Source organism: Jatropha curcas, chromosome 8, assembly GCF_041381405.1.
Source record: "Jatropha curcas cultivar XTBG-Jc1 chromosome 8, XTBG_Jcur_1.0, whole genome shotgun sequence".
In the NCBI taxonomy this organism is placed as follows: domain Eukaryota; kingdom Viridiplantae; phylum Streptophyta; class Magnoliopsida; order Malpighiales; family Euphorbiaceae; genus Jatropha; species Jatropha curcas.
The window spans coordinates 1448009-1470317 of NC_143158.1; the positions used below are offsets into that span (position 1 = coordinate 1448009).

General features: G+C 33.2%; 4 protein-coding genes across 4 annotated transcripts; 2 read left to right on the forward strand and 2 right to left on the reverse strand.

Moving 5' to 3' along the window:
• The first annotated feature begins 2939 nt into the window (after positions 1 to 2939).
• HSFC1 (heat shock transcription factor C1) lies at positions 2940 to 4218 on the forward strand. Its single transcript, XM_012221290.4, has 2 exons — positions 2940 to 3286; positions 3378 to 4218. The coding sequence occupies exons 1-2, from the start codon at positions 3083 to 3085 to the stop codon at positions 4134 to 4136; spliced, it is 963 nt and encodes a 320-aa protein (XP_012076680.1). The 5' UTR covers positions 2940 to 3082; the 3' UTR covers positions 4137 to 4218.
• A 5552-nt stretch (positions 4219 to 9770) lies between these two features.
• Positions 9771 to 12721, forward strand: YUC2 (Flavin-binding monooxygenase family protein). Its single transcript, XM_089725356.1, has 4 exons — positions 9771 to 10761; positions 11588 to 11836; positions 11914 to 12036; positions 12150 to 12721. The coding sequence occupies exons 1-4, from the start codon at positions 10069 to 10071 to the stop codon at positions 12366 to 12368; spliced, it is 1284 nt and encodes a 427-aa protein (XP_089581482.1). The 5' UTR covers positions 9771 to 10068; the 3' UTR covers positions 12369 to 12721.
• Positions 12722 to 18068: 5347 nt separating this feature from the next.
• Positions 18069 to 19065, reverse strand: LOC110009941 (uncharacterized). Its single transcript, XM_020680848.3, has one exon. It carries the CDS (start codon positions 19058 to 19060, stop codon positions 18098 to 18100), a length of 963 nt encoding a protein of 320 aa, XP_020536507.1. The 5' UTR covers positions 19061 to 19065; the 3' UTR covers positions 18069 to 18097.
• Positions 19066 to 20225: 1160 nt separating this feature from the next.
• Positions 20226 to 21534, reverse strand: LOC105637714 (uncharacterized). The gene has a single exon (XM_012221293.4). It carries the CDS (start codon positions 21082 to 21084, stop codon positions 20416 to 20418), a length of 669 nt encoding a protein of 222 aa, XP_012076683.1. The 5' UTR covers positions 21085 to 21534; the 3' UTR covers positions 20226 to 20415.
• Between the last annotated feature and the right edge of the window lie 775 nt (positions 21535 to 22309).

Sequence of the window (22309 nt, forward strand, 5' to 3'; positions counted from 1 at the left end):
TTTTTTGAATGGCAGATAGCATAGGAATAATACCAAATAAAGTGGAATTTATATTATTATCCACTTAATTAGCAACCATTAAACCTTTGTATTATTTTTTTTTTTCATACTTTATCAATTACAAAATCTCTCTCTAATCGCATAAACAATATATAATAAATTGATATTATATACTTTTAACTATATAAAAGTAATGACCTGACATTAATCGATACTAAATTCGAACCTCTGTACTCTTAATTTTTAAAGTTATAAATTATAATTTATGTATTGGATTCATATATATGGGACAAAAGCACAAGTTCAAGATTAGTTGTAATAAACTCAAGAAATGATCTTCAGTATACTTCAAGACTTTGGTTATTTTCACACATTATTTCTGTAGTTTTAACCTTTCCTCGTTTTTATGATTTTTTTTTTTTTTTTGAAGCAAAAAGAGAAAAAACATTTGTCCTCTTATGATTCTTTAATTTTTGATTTTCAATAAAAACAAAATCAAATTAAAGTTCTATTTACTAACGAAGATCGAATAAGGCCCCACAAATCTGTATAAAATCTTGATTTCTCTTGTCTATGTGGATTTGTATTGGAGTGTGACATTTCAAGTCGGTAAATATATTAGTTTCTATTTTTTTTTTAAATAAATTTATTTCATTTTATTATTTCTTAAATAATGAAATGGGATATTTTTAGTCAATTTTTCCATAGTGATATTGATTAGTAATTTTGATTAACGTTTAATGATGGACTTTCGAAAGGATTTGCTTAATTAACAGTCAAGAAATCTAATTACACTTCATATGGACCATTCAAATTTTCAATCTTTTTGTTTTTTTTTTTGGATGAAAGGACAAAGAAGGGTCTGGATCAATACCTAGATATGGAGGTTTAGACAAATTTAGGGTTAGGATAGAACCTAATTAATTAAGTTATATAAGTAGTTTGATTAGATATAAAACAATATTATATTCTACCTAATTAACAACAAGTTTTAAACTTGTAATGTAATGTCAAAAAAAAAAAAAAAAAACTTGTAATGTGAATGCAGACAAGGTCAAACACATTGCTATATGGCAAGGGCGCAAGATAGTGAGCCAATGAGAGTGATCAATAAGAAGGACAAAAGAGGTCATATCAATGTGTACAACCTGCAAATTAATGGATTGTCCCACCAAAAACTTTAGTATTACTCCCTTAAACTTATCGAAAACGTTTGTAATTAAAATTGAAATGACTATGATTTAAAATTTTTAAAGATCAATTAGATTATATTTGATTGGCAGTTTAAATTTTTTATTTGTATTAGAAAATAGTTGGTTTTTAACCATGTGGTGATGTGGGTTGGATTCCCCAGCTTAAGGCCCCAAATAATTATGTGAATGTTAGAGGATTTTCTATATATGCCCACCTAATTAATTAAACAGCCATAGTGATTATAGAATTCTAACACTCGCTTAATATGGTGATTAATGGTTAACTTAATGGGCAAGAGTGATTGCAGAATTGCAATTTAAAAATAATGAAAAATGGAAAATATTGTAATTGGACAAACTTTTTGTCTAGCAAAATGGCTGAGTGCGGCTATGATTGTGACCAAACCTCTCTATCACATTGCAGTAATTAAGTTTAAGTTTATTAAATAAAATATTTATTGTTTAGCATACATTATTGACCGCACTACTGATTTTTAGGGGAGGTAATGGATCTTGATTTGCTAAAAGAGGAAATCAAAGATATATATTCTTTGTTTCATTTAATGAAGATATTTATAAAATGTGAATTCTTGCATCAGAAGCTAAAGCAGAAAGTTTGGAATGGGTAATGTATATTAAATAATTAAAAATAAAGTCCACTAAAAAAATATTAAAATAAAGCAACTTAAATTTGTACTCAATGAATAAAATAAATTAACAAAAACAAGAAAAGTATCCATTGCCAATTTAATATTCTAAACGAGGGAATTTTCAAATATTTACTTTCTTTAGGTTAGAGATATATTTTTACACATAAGATAGTATCAGTATTTAATTTTAACATTGGAAAATGAGAAATACGGAAATTAGTGAAAACGACAAGTTATAATAACAGCCAATACAAAGGGGACAAGCCGTTGATTTAGAACATTAAAATTTGCTCCCCAAACTGCTAACAGTCCAAATAGAGAAAAGCTTAATTAAAAAAACATTTGGCAGCGACACGTGGCTATTAGACACGTAGGGACAATGACTCCATGCGCCAACGCACAATCTGCCTTAGCCCAAAAGTAAAGCCAAAACCAAATCCGATTCCAAGCTACCGAATCTAAGCTGTTTTACACTCCCCCCTTTCTATTTTTATTTTTTATAATTTATATACTCCACGCTCCTTGCCATCGTGTGGGCGTTTATTTTTGTTTTTTTTTATTTACTTTTAAATTTTTATTACTGCTGTAAGATAATATTTACATTAAGACAGACTGAGCCCATTACAAGCACTGTAGATAAATTCTTTTTTTCAGGAAATTAAATTGAAAAAACAGTGAGACAGAGATAACATATATGGAGTTCAAATATAAGCAATATACATTGGAAAAAAACACCTATAGTTCCAAAAGAGCGAGCATTGATCCCAAACTCAAGTTGCTGACTGCTGAGCCTGTCTGTGTTTCCCCAATTTGTTGTCAAAAACCGGGACCACGTCCACGTAACACCCTTACCGGTACACGCATGACACGCGCGTCGATTGCGAGTTAGAAAACCATTCCATCTGAAAATATCTAACCATGAGGGACCACGGACTTGTAACAAAAGATTATAAAAGCGGAGGCACGTGGGTCCCATTCTCGTGACCCAAGAAATATCACAAACCATACGGGTTTGGCTTCCTGCCACGTTAACTCATCTTACAGTAGGCGCGCGTCCGCTTATATATTGCGGTGCTACCTCAACGACATTAAAATAATAATAATAATAATAAAAATAAAAATAAAGAGCCGGCTGTGAGACGGCCCAACCCATCCGCACCACCTGCTTCTCCTCCTTCCTCCATAAGAAGCAGCTTCACTTTCTTTTAGAGGAGAATTAAATACAGCCTAGTTTATGGGATGGAGTCTAACAACGTCGTAGCACCGTTCGTTATGAAGACTTATCAGATTGTCAATGATCCAAAGACGGATACGATAATCAGTTGGGGCAAAGCCAATAACAGCTTCATCGTCATCGACCCGTTAGATTTCTCACAGAGGATCTTACCTGCTTATTTCAAACACAACAACTTCTCTAGCTTCGTTCGTCAATTAAACACCTATGTAAGTCCCTCTAATTATAATTAATTAATATAAATACGCCTAAAATATTATTAATTAATAGTGTTTTAACGTTAATTTTAATTATTAACAGGGTTTTAGAAAAGTGGATCCCGATAGATGGGAATTCGCAAATGAATGTTTCTTAAGAGGCCAAAAGCAGTTACTGAAGAATATAGTTCGTAGAAAGCATAGTAAGAGCTCATTTATGCAAGGTAAAATTGAGGACTTTGACAATGAAGAGTTGGTTATGGAGATAGCGAGGTTGAAGCAGGAACAGAAGCTTCTAGAGAAAGAGCTTGAAGGGATGAACAAACGTTTAGAGGCTACGGAGAGAAGACCTCAACAAATGATGGCTTTTCTTAACAAAGTCGTCGAGGACCCTGATCTTCTTCCTCGCATGATGCTCCAGAAGGAACGAACCAGACAATTAACTGAAAAGAAACGCCGTCTTATGATTTCTTCTTCTTCGTCGTCCTCTGGTGGAGCCGCCGTTTCTAGTTCTGTTAAGTCTGAAGAAGAAGAAGAGGAGGGAAACATAGGGGTAATATCGTCACAAGAGAATAATAACCTTTGGCAATCATCCCCGTCGCCGGAGACAAATCCTATAAGATGGTTAGGAGAAGGAAACTACGGTTGTTTGATAGAGCCTGGTCTGTTAACGTCGGGTTCTTCAGTAGGTGCAGGGATTGGGAATAGTGTGACTGTAGCGGTGTCTCCGCCAGGGAACGGTTTGATAGTTTATGGCGGTGATAGGGTAGGGGAAATTAGTTATTTTGCAGGACTGGAGGCGGGGGTGGATGCAAGACCGCCACCGCCTTATCCATTTTCGCTTTTAGGAGGTGGCTTTTAGCTGCTATTAACAAGAAATATCATCTTGGATTCTATATACCTTCTGTATTAATTTTGCTTTTTGGTATATTGCCTTTTCTTTATCCCTTTCTTTGGTTTAATAATTCTTGTAAAAAAACAGAAGTAATTTAATTTTGTGGTTAATATGCTGTTTATATTGATAATACATTTCCAACAAATCTTCTTTTATATATATACACACAAATCATAAATATATAAATAAAATTATTTCGCAAAAATATATATATATTTTTTATAAGAAAATTATGACATAATCCTCTTATTAGAGGGAGGTTGAGAAATGGTGGTATAACTATGAATGATCGACATGTTATTTTTCTGTAAAAATGATCAGACGGCATTCACTTTTATGTATTAATAACAAATTACAAGAAGTTGTCTTGTGCATGAACCTGAACCTGAACCTGACGTTCCTGGATTCTGATTCTTTCTTCCTTTTTTTTTTTCTTTCTGCAACCTATGAAAAGGCGGTTGGACCTTTTTAATTTTCGGAGTTATCAATTTCACAAAGTTGGGGAGCAGACGGATAAGTTATCCATCCATAATCCATTGACACCGCCGCAGCAATTTGCTATGCCTCACTTCGCCTTTTACCCAATTAGAACACGCCACATGTCAGAGTCTGGCTTAACCCACTGTACTTTGCCCTCCTAATATTGGCAAAGTGGCAGTGGAAGTCAAATATTTGAGGGAATCAGAATTTAATAAAAAGAAAACGCAGGCATGTGACTCGCCTCTTTCAGATCACATTGGGGCACACTTTCAGATCATCATCATCATCATCACCAATTAAAAAAATAAAAATAAAAATAAAAATTTACACGGTTGGAAAAGGCAAACACCCTTTTTTAATACCTCTCTGTGCTCTTGTCCCACCTGAGCTGGCACTCCTTGTTTTCTTGCTTTCCCAGTTAGCCTTACCCTTCACAGCAAAATCACGTGCCATCTGCGTGACAGTTGAGATGCGAATTTCCTCTTTATAGCCTCATCATAGACACCACGTGAAGGACAAAGTTAAAACAACACCTATATTGTCCAAATCTGATTAATCTAGGATTCATGTTAATGTAATTAATTTCAGAATAGAGTAAGCTTTGTTATTGTTGGTAAATATTGTCCTATGACTCCACGCGTACATTTACCAGAAGTTTGATATACAGTAGCAGTAAATTAGTAACAGTACAAGTGACGAGAGGTGAACGTGAGAAGTCGATCACGTGGGACCCGTAAAGCGACTAAATCCCGTTTTTGGAAGTTTTATCGGAGGACGCGTGTCAACCAAGTGGACATATTACTATGTGATGTGGGGCCAAGCGCTGACAAGGACTAATTGCGGAGGGAGGCCTGAAGGTGTGGGGACATGTAAAGGGCATCTTGTCTTGTGGGGACCAATCCTCGTCTAGTGAGTCCACGTGGGGAGTGTAAGAGGAGGGAGTGGCACGTGTTAGCATTCCGATGCTATCGCTTTTTAGTGTTCACATGGATATGAGGAAGAGGAGGCCCCCCTCCCATCAAACTCCAACTCCAACTCCAACTCCAACCCCAACCCAGCCCAGGCCCTGTTGCGGTGCACCTCTGGCACACAAAATCATGCTAGGCGTTGAACCCATTACTTGAGTAGGTCCCACCACGTGTCAACTCTTTTCTTTCTTAATTCGTTTATTTTATTATTATCATTATTATTATTAGAATAATAATCTAACTACAACAACTTGAGACTGAGATACGTTATAACCCAACCCAACCCAAATCCAGTCCAAACAAAATATCCTCTAGCTAAATTCTTAGTATTTTAATTTTTAAATACAAACTGGAAAGGAAGAGGGACACGTGGCCATTTGAAAGACAAGGAAAGTCACTGTCTAATGGAGATGAACCAATCAGAACCATTAATTTAGGTAAATAATTGTGGCTTTATGATTATAAAGTGTGGTTAAACCACGGCCACGTAAAATGAATCAGGCACGTCACCCTCCGACTGATAAAAAAAAATATTAGAAATTAGAATACATGTGATGTACATTAGGACTAAGGCAATGGTGTAACTTTATGATCCACTGATTATAGGATAGGACCCATTAACTGAAAATGAATAAATAAATAAACAAATAAAAAAATAGTGGAGTTTGTGTCCCACAGCTGAGATGATAAGTAATCGCTCTAATATTACTCGCAATTTTCGCACGCTTGGTTTATTTATTCTTAAGCTGCTTCAAACCGGCATGCAAATCATACATACAATTATTGACCGCAAAAGAAAATGAGTGACTGTTCGCGCGGCTGACTCACAGCTTGAATTGTCATTTACGGTCTAATACACCATCTGTAAAACTGAACGAATTTAATAAATATTAAATTCTTGTAATTTTCTAGAATTTGAAGAATTATATTATATCATGCAATTTAAACAATTTGCTTATTGCGAAGCCAACAATTTTGAATTCAGAATTGTTATGATGACAATCCCACAAAATATGGATGAAGAAATGGAAAGTCTTTCCCATGAAACGCTTAATCAAACACATGCTTCGAAAATTCCTACCTTGAAATATTGACTGATAACATTTGAAGACCCTTTACCATTGATTTTTTGTTAAGCCGCCTAACAATCATTAGACTTGAAATCTTGAATTAATTTGATATAGACCATATAAAAAAAAAAAAAAAAAAAAAGTTTGGAAATTACCTTCTTTTCGAAAAAAACAAAAAAAAAGAAAAAAGAAAAACACTAACGACGTTAATAATAGCAGGATTTCGGCTCAAAAGCCGATACGACGTCCATTGGGCTAAGCATCAGAAGCCCAATATGTGCAAGGTTTTGGGTTTCTTGTAGTGGACCTAATGTATACTTAACCGAGCAATTGGGTTTGCATAGGGGTGTTTTATTGCTTTCGGACTTCGATGAAGCCCAGCCCATATTGTATAGATTTTGATAACTGAGGAGACCTAAAATTTTGTCATGTCAAACTAAACTGTACCAAAGGATCAGTATTTGTCACAAAAAACTAAAAGATCCTGGCCATTAATCCCACTTTTGCCTAACAAGTAACCACCCAACTAAAGTAGTAGGCCGAGCAATGCCTTTTCATACTGTCTCATAAATACAAAATTTATAAATTAGGTAATGGAGCCTTTATTATTATTATTATTATTATTATTTTTTCAATACTTTATTATTATGCTTTTGAAGTTGGGCTATAATCAGATTTTGCTAAGAAATAATAAGGCCCACCAACTAACATTTGAAGTCCCAACATCCCTTCCTAAAGCTACTAATTAAGCCATAAAAAAGTCTGCATTGACACTGCAAAAAACCTTAAACTCCCATCTTAGTATCGTGATTAATTATAATTAGAAACAAACCTACTTAGCTTAGCTTAGGTATATAGGCCGGCCTTTACCATGGGAATTGAAGCAACCTTGTAAAGGCTGTATAACATTTTGGGATCCACGTATATATAAATGCTTGTCTTATGTTTCGTGTATTTATACTTAGGGTTAGGATAAAAAATTTTAAAACGCCTAAAACAAACTTTATGCCATTCTCGAATTGATTTTGCCAATAATATATAAATTGTTTTTTCTTTTTCATTTTTGGAAAAATATTCTTGATTTCAGTGTCTTTTTTTTTTTTTTTTTTTTTTGTGATGCTTTTGTTTATTTATATATTTATTGTAGTTGTTGGCTGAATTATAGCAAAAATATTCCTTTTATTACTCAAAATTTAGATAAATTGTAAGTAAAAAGAAAAATCAGATTCAGATGTACTTGGTTTCTGTAATTAGTTGACGGAGTAATATTTCCAATGTGAAAGAAAAAAGAAAAACCCAATAGGAATTAATCAAACTGATTTAGTCAATCTTAATTTGATTTTGAGATGCCCAATGATTTCTTTGTTTTTCTTTTAACGAAATTTCTAACTGTTTAATATTATCCACTATTAGTAACTACTAACTAACGAATCGCTGACTCTGATTTTAATATATTCAAATTTATAAAAAAGAACATTTAAATTTGAGCTTTCAAATATATGTGTTTAAATTTAAAATTTCTCACATTTGATTGTTAAAAATTTAAATAAAAACATCAAAAATATATTTCTTCAATTAGTAAAATTGAAATTGGAGAAATGATGGTTATCTTATAAAATGATTAGAGTAGGCTAATTGGGTAGGTTTGATTATTAGTCTTCTTTAATAATTTGGAATTGAACGAGTGGTTAACTTAGTAGACGTAAAGAGTAAGAACATGCATGGCATATATATATGTGTTTGTATTGGAAATGCCAAATGGAATAGAAAACTGAAAAGGAAAAGACAGCAAACATTCTTTTTATTGCACGCTTCAAATGAAGCTCCAGAAAGAATCTTCCGAAGCAACTCTTTTTTTGATGAAGAGGAATATATATAAAAGGAAGAGAAGGTGTGGATGGGGAAGAAAGAAATTGTCCAAAGTCTTGGTGGGAGAGAATGTTCTTTGATTCCGCATGATAACAAACAATAATAGTGGGATGATTCATGGATTTGATTCAACTACCGTACTTTGATTCCCATTTACTATCCCATTTCAGAAAAATTTATATCATTTAACTCTCCAACTTTAACAATTCTGAGATATGATTTTTCCAATTTCAGATTATATCTTTCTAACTTGAATTACAGCTATGCAAGTAGCCGTTTCATGATTCTAATTTAATTCTATTTTTCTTTGTATAAGATTTTGGCTTCCTTCCTGAACATGACATACAATTTCGTACTCATGATTTACCAATTAATATAACAACACATTGGTCTCACTCTATAAGTAGTCCATGAACCCCATTTAGTAACTGGAAAGGTTTGGTCCAAAGCAGCATCATGACTACCTTGCGATGTACTTCAAATCAGATGGTTAGGAACTGTCAATTGGTAACCATTCACAGTTCTAGTTTCCAATTCCTTGGCTCCCTACGTAGATTCTCCATTTAACATGATCACCGTAATTAAAATGTTATTAGAAAAAGAAAAAAAGAAAATGTATAGTCAAGATCTATTTGGAAAAATTAGTTATTTGCTAACTGTCAGTTGTTTTAGTTGTTTAATTGTTAGTTGTTTTAATGATTAAAATGTTAATTTTAATCATGTTTCAATTAAATGTAAAAAAAATAATTATGTGAGATGAATGTGAACTTTATACGCTTTGTAATTTATTATTATTATTATACCATGATCCACGTTTATAGTTTTTCGATTCAGTTGATACAGGTATACTCTAACCACTTATTCGTCTAGATGTCATCTTGCCATCTAATATGTTCTTTCCAATTGGATAATATCACACAAACATATACATAATATAATTTATATATTAAAATATAATTTTTGCATATTTCCACGAATGCCATCAACGAGCAGGCTACTTTGTCCTCGACGCCTAGTGAAGCAGAGAGTTTCTTTTCCCTCATATTTCTTTTTTTTTTTTTTTATTTAAAAGTTGGTTAATGGAAGTTAGTTACTCACACTAACGTAGGTAGAAAAATATTATATATATAAGCAGAGAGAAATTGAGACCACTGACCATTTCTTATATATATAAATTCAGTATTCTGAATCACACCCTTGAAAAGTGTTGGTTTTAGCTCCGCAGGTGTCGGCCTTCATTTTCTCCTCTATTGAACAAAAACTAGAAGATCCATGGAGATTAGACCCTCTCAAAATTAATTATCCATAGTTCCACAAATCCAGGAATTCCAAATCTCTCTTTTGGATAAGAAGAAGATCAAATTTCTCTCTTTCTCTGTCCCAAATCCATCTGTATTTAAACAGCTCTCCTGATGAGTTCTATTTTGTGTCAAAAAGGGATTCCTTCAGTTTCCTGTTCCGCATCAACTTCTACATAGTTAATTTACTTAGCTATATCTTTTGTTTTGCCTTATGGACTATTACTTGAAAGAAGTGGAAGGCAAAAGAGTCCATGACCCCTTCAACAAGAAAATGGCCATATCACCAAGTAGGTGTATATGGGTACCAGGAGCTCTTATTGTTGGTGCTGGTCCTTCAGGTTTAGCTACTGCTGCATGTCTTAAAGAAAGAGGTGTTCCTAGTTTAATTCTTGAAAGGGCTAATTGCATAGCTTCTCTATGGCAACTCAAAACTTATGATCGTCTTCGTCTTCATCTTCCTAAACACTTCTGTGAGCTTCCTCTTTTGCCTTTCCCATCAAATTTCCCTACCTACCCTACAAAACAACAGTTTGTGGGTTACTTGGAATCCTACACCAAATTTTTTGGTCTCGAACCAGTCTTTAATAACACAGTTGTCAGTGCAGAATTTGATAGTCGATGTGGGCTTTGGAAGGTTAAGTCGTCTGGGCTTAAAGAGGAAGAATCTGAATATGTATGCCAATGGTTAATCGTTGCCACCGGAGAAAATGCGGATGAGGTTGTGCCTGATATTGAAGGAATGGCTGATTTTCAAGGACTTATAATGCATACAAGTTCCTATAGGAGTGGCGAAGTCTTTAGAGGAAAGACTGCTTTGGTTGTTGGATGTGGCAATTCCGGTATGGAGGTCTGTTTAGATCTCTGCAACTACAATGCTTACCCTTCCATTGTTGTTAGAGACTCGGTGAGCATCCTTTAATTTTCTTTTTCCCTCTCTTCCTTTCTTTCTTTCTTTCATTCTCAAGCAGTCAATTTTTTGCTTTTATTTTAACATATGCTTAATTTAGAAAAGACAAAATCAAAGAAAGTTTTCATTTTTATTATACTGTTATTGTTTTAATATGTTTGTAAAATATCTTTATTATTTTACTATTCTTTGCCACATAAACATAAGCTATTATATTTGTTGAGAATATGTTCTGCAACAATACAGACAAAGCAACTGTGCGACTCTTTTATGCCACTTTTTCACCCCACTTGAGGGAGTTCGGAAATTACTTGTTGCAGACTCAACTGTATAATATTGTAAGGTTTTGTTTTCTTTTGTTGACTTTAGCTGCGGTAACAGTTTATATTAATCTCTTGGTGAATAGATTTCTGGATTTTTTTTTTTGAATGAAACATCACGTAGTTTATTGGTAAGTCAGAAGTAAACCCCAATTGTCCTTTTTCTTTAAAAAATTTTCGCTATAATGATACAAACTAATAAATAAATAAATAAAATCTTTGAATTTGATGTATCACTTTCTTGGAATTTGTTTGCATGCGTAGCCATAGTCAGCATTCCAAAAACTCGTATGTCTTAATTCTTTTTGGGATTCTACTCTGCACAGTATTGCAGATTCTAAAGTATATATGGAAAATAAGCGTAGAAATGGTACATATCCTGAAAGTTGCAAATTCACACATTAGTCGGTGACATGCGTGGGGGACTCATTAGCTTATCTAACCCACTCCTTCGAAACTTTTCAAGTAACTTTTTTCTTTCCTTTGGGGGTTTTTTTTTGCAGGTGCATGTCCTGCCACAACAGATGCTCGGAAGATCAACTTTTGGATTATCCATGTGGCTGCTAAAGTGGTTTCCTTTGAAGCTTGTGGATCAAATTCTGTTGTTTCTTTCATATTTCTTGCTTGGTGATACTTCTAAACTTGGCATTCATCGCCCTAAACTTGGCCCCCTCCAACTCAAAAATACCGCTGGAAAAACTCCTGTTTTAGATGTTGGAACTCTCGCTAAGATCAGAACTGGAGAGATTAAGGTTAACTTTTTTTCTATTGAGATCAAATAACATTCATAAATGTTGTTTATAATTTATTATTTTATAATTAATTGTAGGTTTTCCCAGAAATAAAGAGAGTAATGCGTGGTTCTGTGGAGTTTGTCGATGGAAGGATTCAAGATTTTGATGCTATTATTCTAGCCACAGGTTACAAAAGTAATGTGCCTTACTGGTTGAAGGTTAGTTTATTGAATCTTTAACATGAAAGAAGAATGATTCTGTTAATGCAGAATTAAAGTTTTTTTTTTTTTTTTTGAAAAAAAAGATGATCATCATGAATTTTTGCGCTCAGGAGAACAAAATGTTTTCAAAGAAAGATGGAATGCCCCACAATTCATTCCCAAATGGATGGAAAGGTGAAAATGGACTGTATGCAGTAGGCTTTACGAAGCGTGGCCTGCTTGGCGCATCTATTGATGCAAGAAGAGTCGCACAAGACATTGAGCTTCGCTGGAAAGCTGAAGCTACAAGTTTCATGGCCAGTGCCCGTGCATTGCCTCAGCAATCATGACTCCAGGGAAACAAAAACCAAAAAAAAAAAAAAAAAAAAAAGAAAAAGAAAAAAATTCCTCTCTCTTGAGTGAAGATCCAAGCATGCAGGAAATAATAGAACGAGAAAGGACAAGTTGTCTTTTTAACTTTTCGTATGCACAGAAGCAAGCTAGGAATGCTACAGAAAAATTAAAGATGGGTTTTGGGGGGGGGTGGGTTGAGATTATTATTGGTTTTTTGAGGCAGGAGAAAATTCTCAACGTGTGTACATAGCTTGTGCTTTTCTTAAGAAACAATTTTTTATATTCGCTAGTTTTCTGTTATTAGTTTGGTAAATATTTATAACAAGGGAAGGTTTGGTTTTGCAATTAATTTCATAACATGTTTCAAAGGGTAGGAGACTAGAAGCGGTGAGTTAAGTATACTTAATCAATTAATTAGCAACATTTCCAATTGGATTTGAGATTTTATGTTAAAAAAAATAAAGTAAGATGGTTTCCATCAGCATAAGCTCTCAAGTCTCTACATAGAAATTGGTTTATTTAATTAATATTGGATGGTAAAGCTAAGAATAGACCACAAATTTTGAGTTCTCATTTATTTTGGATACCACATGCATATAAAATTTGATTTATTTTGATCTGAAAAAAGAAGAGATACCCATCAAGGGTTCATATATATATATAAATAGAAAGAGAGAACATTCAACTGATCATCATCTTGGGACCATTTTATATCTCCTTTTGTAGAAAACAAAAGGCAAAAGTGATTATAAAAGAAAAGGGAAAAGAGAGGAAGAAAAATTAAATTGGAAAAGAAGAAAAAGATCATTTTGGTCGTGTAAAGGTCTTCTGCAGAAGCAAATATTAAGTGGCCCTCAGGTTCTCTTCTGTATCTTTGTGTATGATCAACTTTCACTATACATATTTATTCACTTAAAAAAGTCATATATTGGATTAATACTTATCCTGGTTTGCCTTATTGCTTGGCCTTTCTATCCTCATCAAAAAAAATTGGACCACCATCATATAATCTGTGCTGAGTCCAGACAATTATCTCTATGATCATAACTTCATCATCGTCAATGCTTAAAATGCTAAATGGGGTATGACAGTGCTCAAGACAATTTGTCAATGAAGATTTAGGTAAAATAGTATGACACTTCTTTCCACTTTGATGTTACACAACAATCAACCTTTTCAGTCAAATTAAATTACATTAATTCATTGCTTACAAAAAAACAATCAGATTAAAATAATTATAGAAAATATTTCTTGAAATCAAGACTTTTGTACATAAAATGCTAAAATGATTGGAAAATTATTGTACATATGATTTGAAAGTTATTGAAAAGAAATTTGAAAATGACAGTCCATTCTTGGACACTGATTTGTATTCAGTCCTTATTATACACATCTTAATACATATCTATACAGGTCATACCGAAGAAAGAAAAAAGAAAAGAGAAAAAAGAAAAGAGAAAAAAGAAAAGAGAAGAAGAAGAAAATGTTAAGTTTCGATAGATAATTTTTGTCCTACTCTACCCCAGTCCAATCGAAGCCTGCTCTTAAAACAGGCACCGTTTCTAGTTTTTCTTTAAAAGACGGCCAAGCTTATCAAAATTTCGCCACACAAAATTGATTATATAAATACTGATGAATCAAGCAAGGTAAAAAAGAAACTTCATGTGACAGTTAGATTATTAAGAGAGGGTAAAGTGTGGAAGGATGTGGACATGACAATAATGGAGTTGCATCAGAGTACAGTAGTTAGGGTTTCATAATTTGTTGTTGGTGGGTTATATTCCGACCGACTGAAGTTGATGAGCATATTCATACAGTCGAATCTTGTTGGGTTGATTCACTATAAGACACATTAGCTAGTTAGCTAGCTACTCTCAACGTCAAAGGTTAGTTGTTAACCCGTAAAATCTTGTATTTTGTATCTTGTTTTGGACCAGAAGGGCATGCCCTACTAATTATTGTGTGGCCCAATTAATTCTTTGATAATGCTTTGGATTGCAGACTTTCTTCTTCTTCTTTAATCTATGCTTAAGGGTCTACGGATTATCTTGTGCTAAGTTAAGTTTATTTCCTTTCTTTTGGCTTTGTTGCAACTTGCTTTGCACATTCTCCCACAAACAAACATCATCATATTCATGTTTTCTCTTTTTCCATTATTCAAATTCCACTATAAATAAAAGATCAAATATAATCATATAAATATATATCGGATTGGCATTTACATTATGTCAATCCAATGCTCTCCCACTAAGACTCAAAGCTGTCGTTTTTTCAATAAAAATTAAATGTCAGTAGCCAAGTTAGATAGATAAATGACAGTGTTTTTCTTCAGCCGACAGCAACTAGTTGCAAATTCCTGTTTCACACAAGGCAAAAAGTACTATAAGCAGTTTTCAGCGAAGGAAACTTAAAGGAAGGAAGGAAGGAAGGAAGGAGAAGTTGCCCTACAAAGTCGTATGCATGGTCCAGAGGCACGTGATAGCCATGCAGACATTTGGCACTGAGTCACACCGCCGGGGCTGCTTTCTCTGCTACAGCTACGCATAATGCACATGTGTACTCGTGGATTTGGACCATCCATTTGATTTTGATCCATTTACTGCTCTTTATTGTCAGTGGTCCTTTATTAATCTATGGTAGTAAACTGTCTTCATCCTTCTATTTTTCCCATGGACCATTTCCCATTATTAACACTTAAAACGCGTTATGGTCTTTGAGTTAGACTTAGATTGTTATGTTTTCTTCTTTTTTGTTTTCTGATAGAGAATGACTTATGTACAGTTGGTTTAAATACATAATGCTCTATTTCTTTTACTTTTAGGCCATAATTTATTATATGTATTCAGTGTTAAATGCTCATTTCTATAATATAAAAATTTTTAGAGTTAATATTCTTGATTTATCCTTATTAATCCTTGAATTCAAAATTTCATTTATCATAGAAGCTGATAGAATGAAAGAGAAGAATATGACATCTCGCTGAATTAATGGTAGTTATAGCTAACTTGTATAATCTTTTAATGGTAATTTATATGATAATTTCCTTTTTAAATTATAGCATCCACTCTATTATTAATTTTTTAAAATTTTTATGTGTGATATAAGTTACTTGGATTGAAAAATCAATGTTTAAAGATTAGTACTAACTAATTAATTAGCTTTATGGATGTGATGTTTATTCAATGGGTGATGAACAGCTAAGTTATGCATAGACAGCATGGAAAAATAACGAGTGATAGAAAGAAATGGAAATAAATTGATAATTGTTTACGATATTTGCTATATGCAAATAATAGAAAGTAAACGTGGTTAAAGACTTAAAGGGCTAGGCTTTGGAGATAGAATCAAAAAAAAAGGTTATCCTTCGAGTGTAAAGAGTTGGCTTTATTACGTACATGAAAAGAGCAAGACAGGCAGGCGCGCGACTGTGAATGGGAGAAGACTACTGCATAGATTTTATTTATTGTTGTAACGAAGGAAAGCAATTTTGGTATTGACCAAACAATATTCTAAAATTTATTGGATTAAAACTAAATCATGCATACTCCTGTGTTAATTAACCAAAGAGTAAAATGCGAATCAATATCAATCAGGTATTATATGATTTGATATGAGAAATGAGAAGTCTTGACTAACCAAAGGATAAAATGCGAATCAATGTCAATTAAATATTATATGATTTGATATGAGAAATGAGAAGTTTTTTGTTTCAATTATCTTGATTATAAAAAATTTTCACCAATTTTGGTGAATAAAAAGAAAACATTACTTCTATTGTGTACTTTATCGTATATTTTGGTCTATTTTCCTCCCGATAAACATCATAAGTGAAAAAAAGGCAATTTTGATATGCATAATCAACGCTTTTCTTTGCCCTTTCTTCAACATGGTATGCTATTTAGGACCACCATTTGCAACTTGCATCTTCAATCATTAGACCATCCCTAGTTCCATATGTCATAGCTAAGAATTAAATCTGGAAGAGAGTACCAATTTCTCGAATTTCTGACTTTCTACGCTTTGAGTGATACATACAGTAGTCGAATGACATGTATTGTCCTATTCTAAAGTGATGGAATACTCTGAAGTGTATATATAGATTTTTATTATTATTGCAGTCACTCTCTTATCTCACTTAATTAATTAGAGAAACATCAGTTCAACAAACATTCACCATGATTAAATGATTTGAGAACGATTCTTTGCTACCTAAATCTTGGAATATTGTGATTGATTGCTTCTAGAACTGTACATCATCTTCGTGTCTTTTCAAAATTTCCTGTGGGGAAAAGATAAACAAAGTTATATTTTACACTTGAAAAATGCACTTATTAGGGTGAAAACTGAAAAGGGTAAATAATATATTATTATTGCTAAATCGACAGGTTAGAAAAATTATATGCTACGTGAAAATCAAGTTGGAAGTCCTATTGCATTAAAGTGAAAAAAGAGAGCTCCATCAATGATTTGAGGATGAGATAGATAAATCGTAGCCACCAAAAGAATTGTTGAAGCGAAGAAAGGTTTGTATCCCCAAGAGAGCTAAGCAAAAAAGATGCATCTTTTTTATCTCCCTTTTGATAGTGTAAGGAGATACGACTGCATAAAGAGCAGATTCCATTACTCTACTCCACATGGACATTGTGGCTTTTGTAGTGGAATTTGTCTCCTTTCTCTGTTGGAATCTCAATGGATACTAGAAGAATCTTCCCTAGTTTCAAAACAGAATGTACAAATTCTAGCTATACCTACTAAAAACAAAATCGTCAATAGTCAACGTCTACATATATTAGATTCCATGTTGTAATAATAACACAGTATGTGTGAGTCGTTGGCTCTGTTGGCAGAATACAGGAATCTGGGTAATGGGATCCACGCTCCACACCAGGTTTAGTGGTACTGGAGAGTGCACTATAGATTCTTTCTGTATTTACATTCCTCTTTGCAGGAAGAGAGCGTCTTTGTTTTTATTTAGTTTTAGGTTGTTAGAGTGAAGGGATATAAGAAATCCATTTGTTTCAATCTAAAAACCTTGAATCTATAAGATTCCCTCAATCTAGAGGATATACGTTGAAACGGGGAAGGATTCCATTTTTATATATTAAATCAATTAAAAACAGTTTTTTTTTTCATTGCAAACGAGAGGTATTTGTGACTGTTCATAGGGGAAAAAAAAAAAAACAGAAACCGTATTTTAAAGAACTTTTTTTTGATTGGGTCGCGTGTGATGTTTTTATACACTACGTGTAGACAAAGCAAAACAATTGGCCTACACAAGCGGTGAGGATACAACATGTTGGCCCAAAAATAAGATGAAAATGGGCTGTTCAAATTATATAGTCCAAACTAACTTGGATTTACCGTTTTGGACCTTTGTTTAGCTTTGAAACCAATATGTTATAGAAAGAAAGTTTATGGGCCTCCAATTGGCCCAATAAGTTGAACCTTAACCCTCCTGAAATTATGAATGCATACACAATTATTAAAAAAGAAAAAAAACACAAATATATAAATGAAAGTTGAAAGTGTTACTGAAAAAAAAAAAATATTTATCACAAAATAATTATCTCAAATTATATCCATAATCAAATCCTACACCAAATTAGAGGAAGGAAAAATTGAAAATACACAATAGAAACATCGTAGTTAATCAAAGTCAGAACTGCAAGCTTCTAGCGCTTAACATTTAATGCTTGAATTCTTTAAAAAAAAAAAAAAAAAACACTTAATACTTGAAATACTCTAAACATTGTCTTTTCATGTTCTTCATCTCAAACTCATTAGTATCACAAAACTCAGAGAATTGAGGAACTTGCATTTGAGAAGAAACATTAGGCATGATTGAGCCTTGTCCAGAACCTAACAGAGACAACTGCCTCATTTCCCCGCAATAGCTTACTGGATGAGGGATCCCACCATTATGATTATTCAATATCACCATATTACCTGCCGTCTGATCAGCTTCTTGAGCTCCAAATTGACTCAAATCTGTACCGTTGGCTTTCATCATCATCATCATCATCATAGGACTATTAAGAGGATTAACATTAAAAGGAAGCACCTGATGATGATCAAATGGCTGCTGTAATTCTGTACACTTTTGTTGCAAGGCATTAGCGAAGGTAGAAGCCATTGAATTGTATCTATTATTAATATTATTATTGCTCGAGCTTCCTTGAATAATATTAACTGACTTGGAATCTTCACCGATCATCAAATAATTGTCACCTTTTATCTTCAAAATCCTACTCATTGCAGTTTCAAGCTTAGACTGTAAAACAGTATGCAATAAACAGAGTTCTTCAAGTTCCGATGAGTTTAAACGATTATCCCAAGTAGGAAACTTGGCTTCCAAACAGGCCCTATGCATTTTAGTAATCTCATCGTCCAATTTTCTCTTGCGAGTCTCAAAAAAATGCGACAAATCTTGACTTTTCTTGCGGTCATTGCCATGTGATTTGTAACGGTCTATAATTTTCTTGATTTCGGAGTGATCGGTCGGGCAGGTATCGACGTCAATGGGACGGTTACTGAATTTCGGACCAAAGATTATCACACAAGCATCTACGTCGCAGAGAACTCGAAACTCGTGCAGTTTCTTTGTCAAACCTTTCTTTCTTTTCTGATATGTCACCATGCGAGACCTCTCGTTGGTAATTAGTTTCATGCTCAGCTTTCCACGTCCCATCTCTTCGATCTACATTTAAAAAAAAAAAAAGAACTGAAATTATCAGAAAATTAATATTTAAAGTATCCTATAAAACAAATTGCAACTAACAAATGGAGAAATTAATTACAAAAACACTTTCTGCCATGAGCTCGAAATGAAATTAGTTTCATTTCCCAAAAAGGATATAGATATACTCGGAAAACAAAATGAAAAAAATACCAAAAAAAATTTGATAAATTAGAAGACATTTTAGACTTGAATGGCTATGTTTTTGCATAAAGGGAAACACAATGGAGAAGGTGTTGGTATAATAAGAGAGAAACCTGGTTTTAAAAGCCTTTGATCTAACTACAGCAAGCCAAGAATGGAGATTTTTCATTTTTTTTTTTTTCCATAGAGCTTTATAAAGGGAAAACTGTGTTGCTTCATAATAAAGAATATTACTATTATGGAAAATGAATCATCATCCGCTGATTTTTGCATAAAAAAATTAGGAATTTAATTTGTATAGCAATGCCCAACAGGCGGATTTTTCCATTTTGCTATCTTGCAGGCCGACAGAACATTGCTAATACCATATTACTATATTTGGAATCCCATCACTCACTCTAAATAGGAAATACATTTATTACTATCTCTTATTTATTTAAAAAATCATTAAAATGAAAGACATTTTATATATATGGAAACAAAAATCTTTCCAAGCTGGATTTCAATTTTCATTTCAACTGATTCATTTTTGCATCAAATATTTTCCTTATCATTTATATTATGGACCAGATCATCTTGATTAAAAAAAAAAAAAAAAAGTTTTAACTAAGCATTAGTTGGGCTGGGCTTCATCGCCGTATTGTTAGTTTGGGTTGAGAGGATTTCTTTATAGTCTATGACTTAGTAACCAAAGTTGGGCCTAGATGAATTAGTTTGCATGATCTGATCCAGATAATTTATTTTAAAGAAAAATTCACATTCAGAATTTTTTTTTTAATAATAATAACAATTTAATAATCAGATTAATGAGTGAATATAAACTTTCTTTCATGATTTTTTCTGGCTTTGATTCAATCAATTTCTGCTTCAAGATGAGAAGAAATAATAGTAAAAGCTTTAATTGAATCTTCTTTGCTGTCTTAATTACCTTTTTTTTCGCAGAATAATTGTGCATCTTATCAAATATGTCCTATTAAATGCATTATCCGAGAGAATTAAAATGGAAATTGATAATTAGAAACTGATTACACAAAACATAACCAGAGACATAAAATCTATAAATCAAAAAAGAATATAAACAAAAAATAATAAAAAGACAACCTGAAACATTGTCAGAAATTCTCCATCTTCATCAAATCTCCTTTAGGAGGAGAAAATTAAGCCTATAGTCTAATGGAAGATAGACTATTTGGCTTTGAATTGACACTGCGAGGAGTTCCAGCTGGTTGAACAAAAATTTCTGCATACATTTCCATGAAGAAATTGTCAACAATGTCCAGATAAGCAGGGCATGTTAAACGAGAATAATAATGGAGAATCTCTTCTATGTCTAGAACATGATCCACATTACTAACATCCATCATTTCTAGCTCCCTTAGCTTCTGCGCCACCAAAAAGCTCCTTCCGTCATCTTTTACGCTATAATTTGAACTATTCTCCACCAATCTTTTCCCTCTTTGGAAACCCTTGCCCTTGTTATTACTAATATACGTTTTAACAGGACTCTTCTTCGAGAATTTCATGAAACTTCCATTTAGACCATCACTTTTTTCTTGCTTGGCTGGTGATGACGGTCGCGGTTGTTCTATCTTCTTCTTGTTTCCTTTATTCATTTCCTTTCCTTTATCAGTATCCCACCTGTCGCTGAAGTCAGTGTAGAAGTTGTCCAAATCATTTTTATTGAATCTTGTTTGGACATTAGAGTACGGATTGTATGGAGATAAGGTTTTGGGCATTTTTTCGTAAGAAGAACCAGAAAAGAAAGACTTGAAGCTTTGTAAGGTTTTCTGGAAGAATTTCTTGGTGTTGGAGAAGGAGCTTTTTAGCAACATTGTCAATGGTGGTGGTTAGTTCAGTTGTTTTATGTGGAGGTACAAAAGAAACAGATACTATTTGTCTCTCTATCTCTCAGTTTCTTTATAGAGAAAGAAGAGATAGAGGAGCCATGAAAGGTTCTTGAAATTACTAAAGAGAAAGAAAAGAGAATGCAGTGGGCAGCATTATGTCTGTTTGTCTTTACACGCTCTTCTTTTTTCTTTTTGTTGTATTAATTTCTTGAAATCCAGCTGAGTCCCCACCCACTGATCATATCTCTCTCCCACACACGAAGGTATCGAAAGAAAATGGTAAAGCTTATGTGAAAGTTTGATGAATATTTATTATAAGAAAGTTTTCCATCATTTTTACTTTGTAAGGTGGAGTTGGTGTGTAGGGCTCTTTGGGAGAAAGGAAAGGAAAGGAGCGGGTGTGGTTGTTGAACTGGCTCTTTCTTTCTCTACATTCTTTGGCTCTAGCGGCTTGTTGGTAAGAGTTCTGTTATCGTATATTGCCTGCTGTTCTCCCTATATATACACATACAAATACATTCTCATTGTACATCCCCATATAAGATTTAATTCAATAATAAATAATGGGGCCACAGAATTGCAAATTAAGTATTATCAACTATATTAATCACATGGAGACAAAAAAAAAAAAAAAAATTGTGTGTGAAGATTTTTTTTTAATTTTATGATATGGCTCTATAAATCAAATTTTAATTAACAAAATGAGAGTAAACTCACTTGTTTAATGAATTATGAGTTTAAATTTAATAAATACTACTAACTAATTAGTAGGATAATTAAAATCATTGGAGGTAGGCATGACGTCTATGTAATAAGGTGTAGAGTATCTCTCTCATAGACACTTCAATCATTAGGATGTCTCTTTTAATCGATGTAGTAATTAGTAATTAGGATTAGATTTGTTTATTTTGCTCGTAATATATTAAAATGTTTTGGTTCGAGAATCATAAGATGATGGACCATTCCCTCCCCACTATAAGACAAATTCCCGTGAATCACGGATTGGATCGACTTGCACTATTTCTACACTATTAATTAAGTCAAAACCAACACTAATTGACCAAAAGTAAGCCATAAGACCAACAATGTCTCTAATCATTGATGATTTTTTTTTTTTTTTGGGATGAATGATATTATTTTATTTGATACATTAATACCCAATTAATATTTAAAATTGAATCATTAACTACTATAGTAAGCAATTTATCAT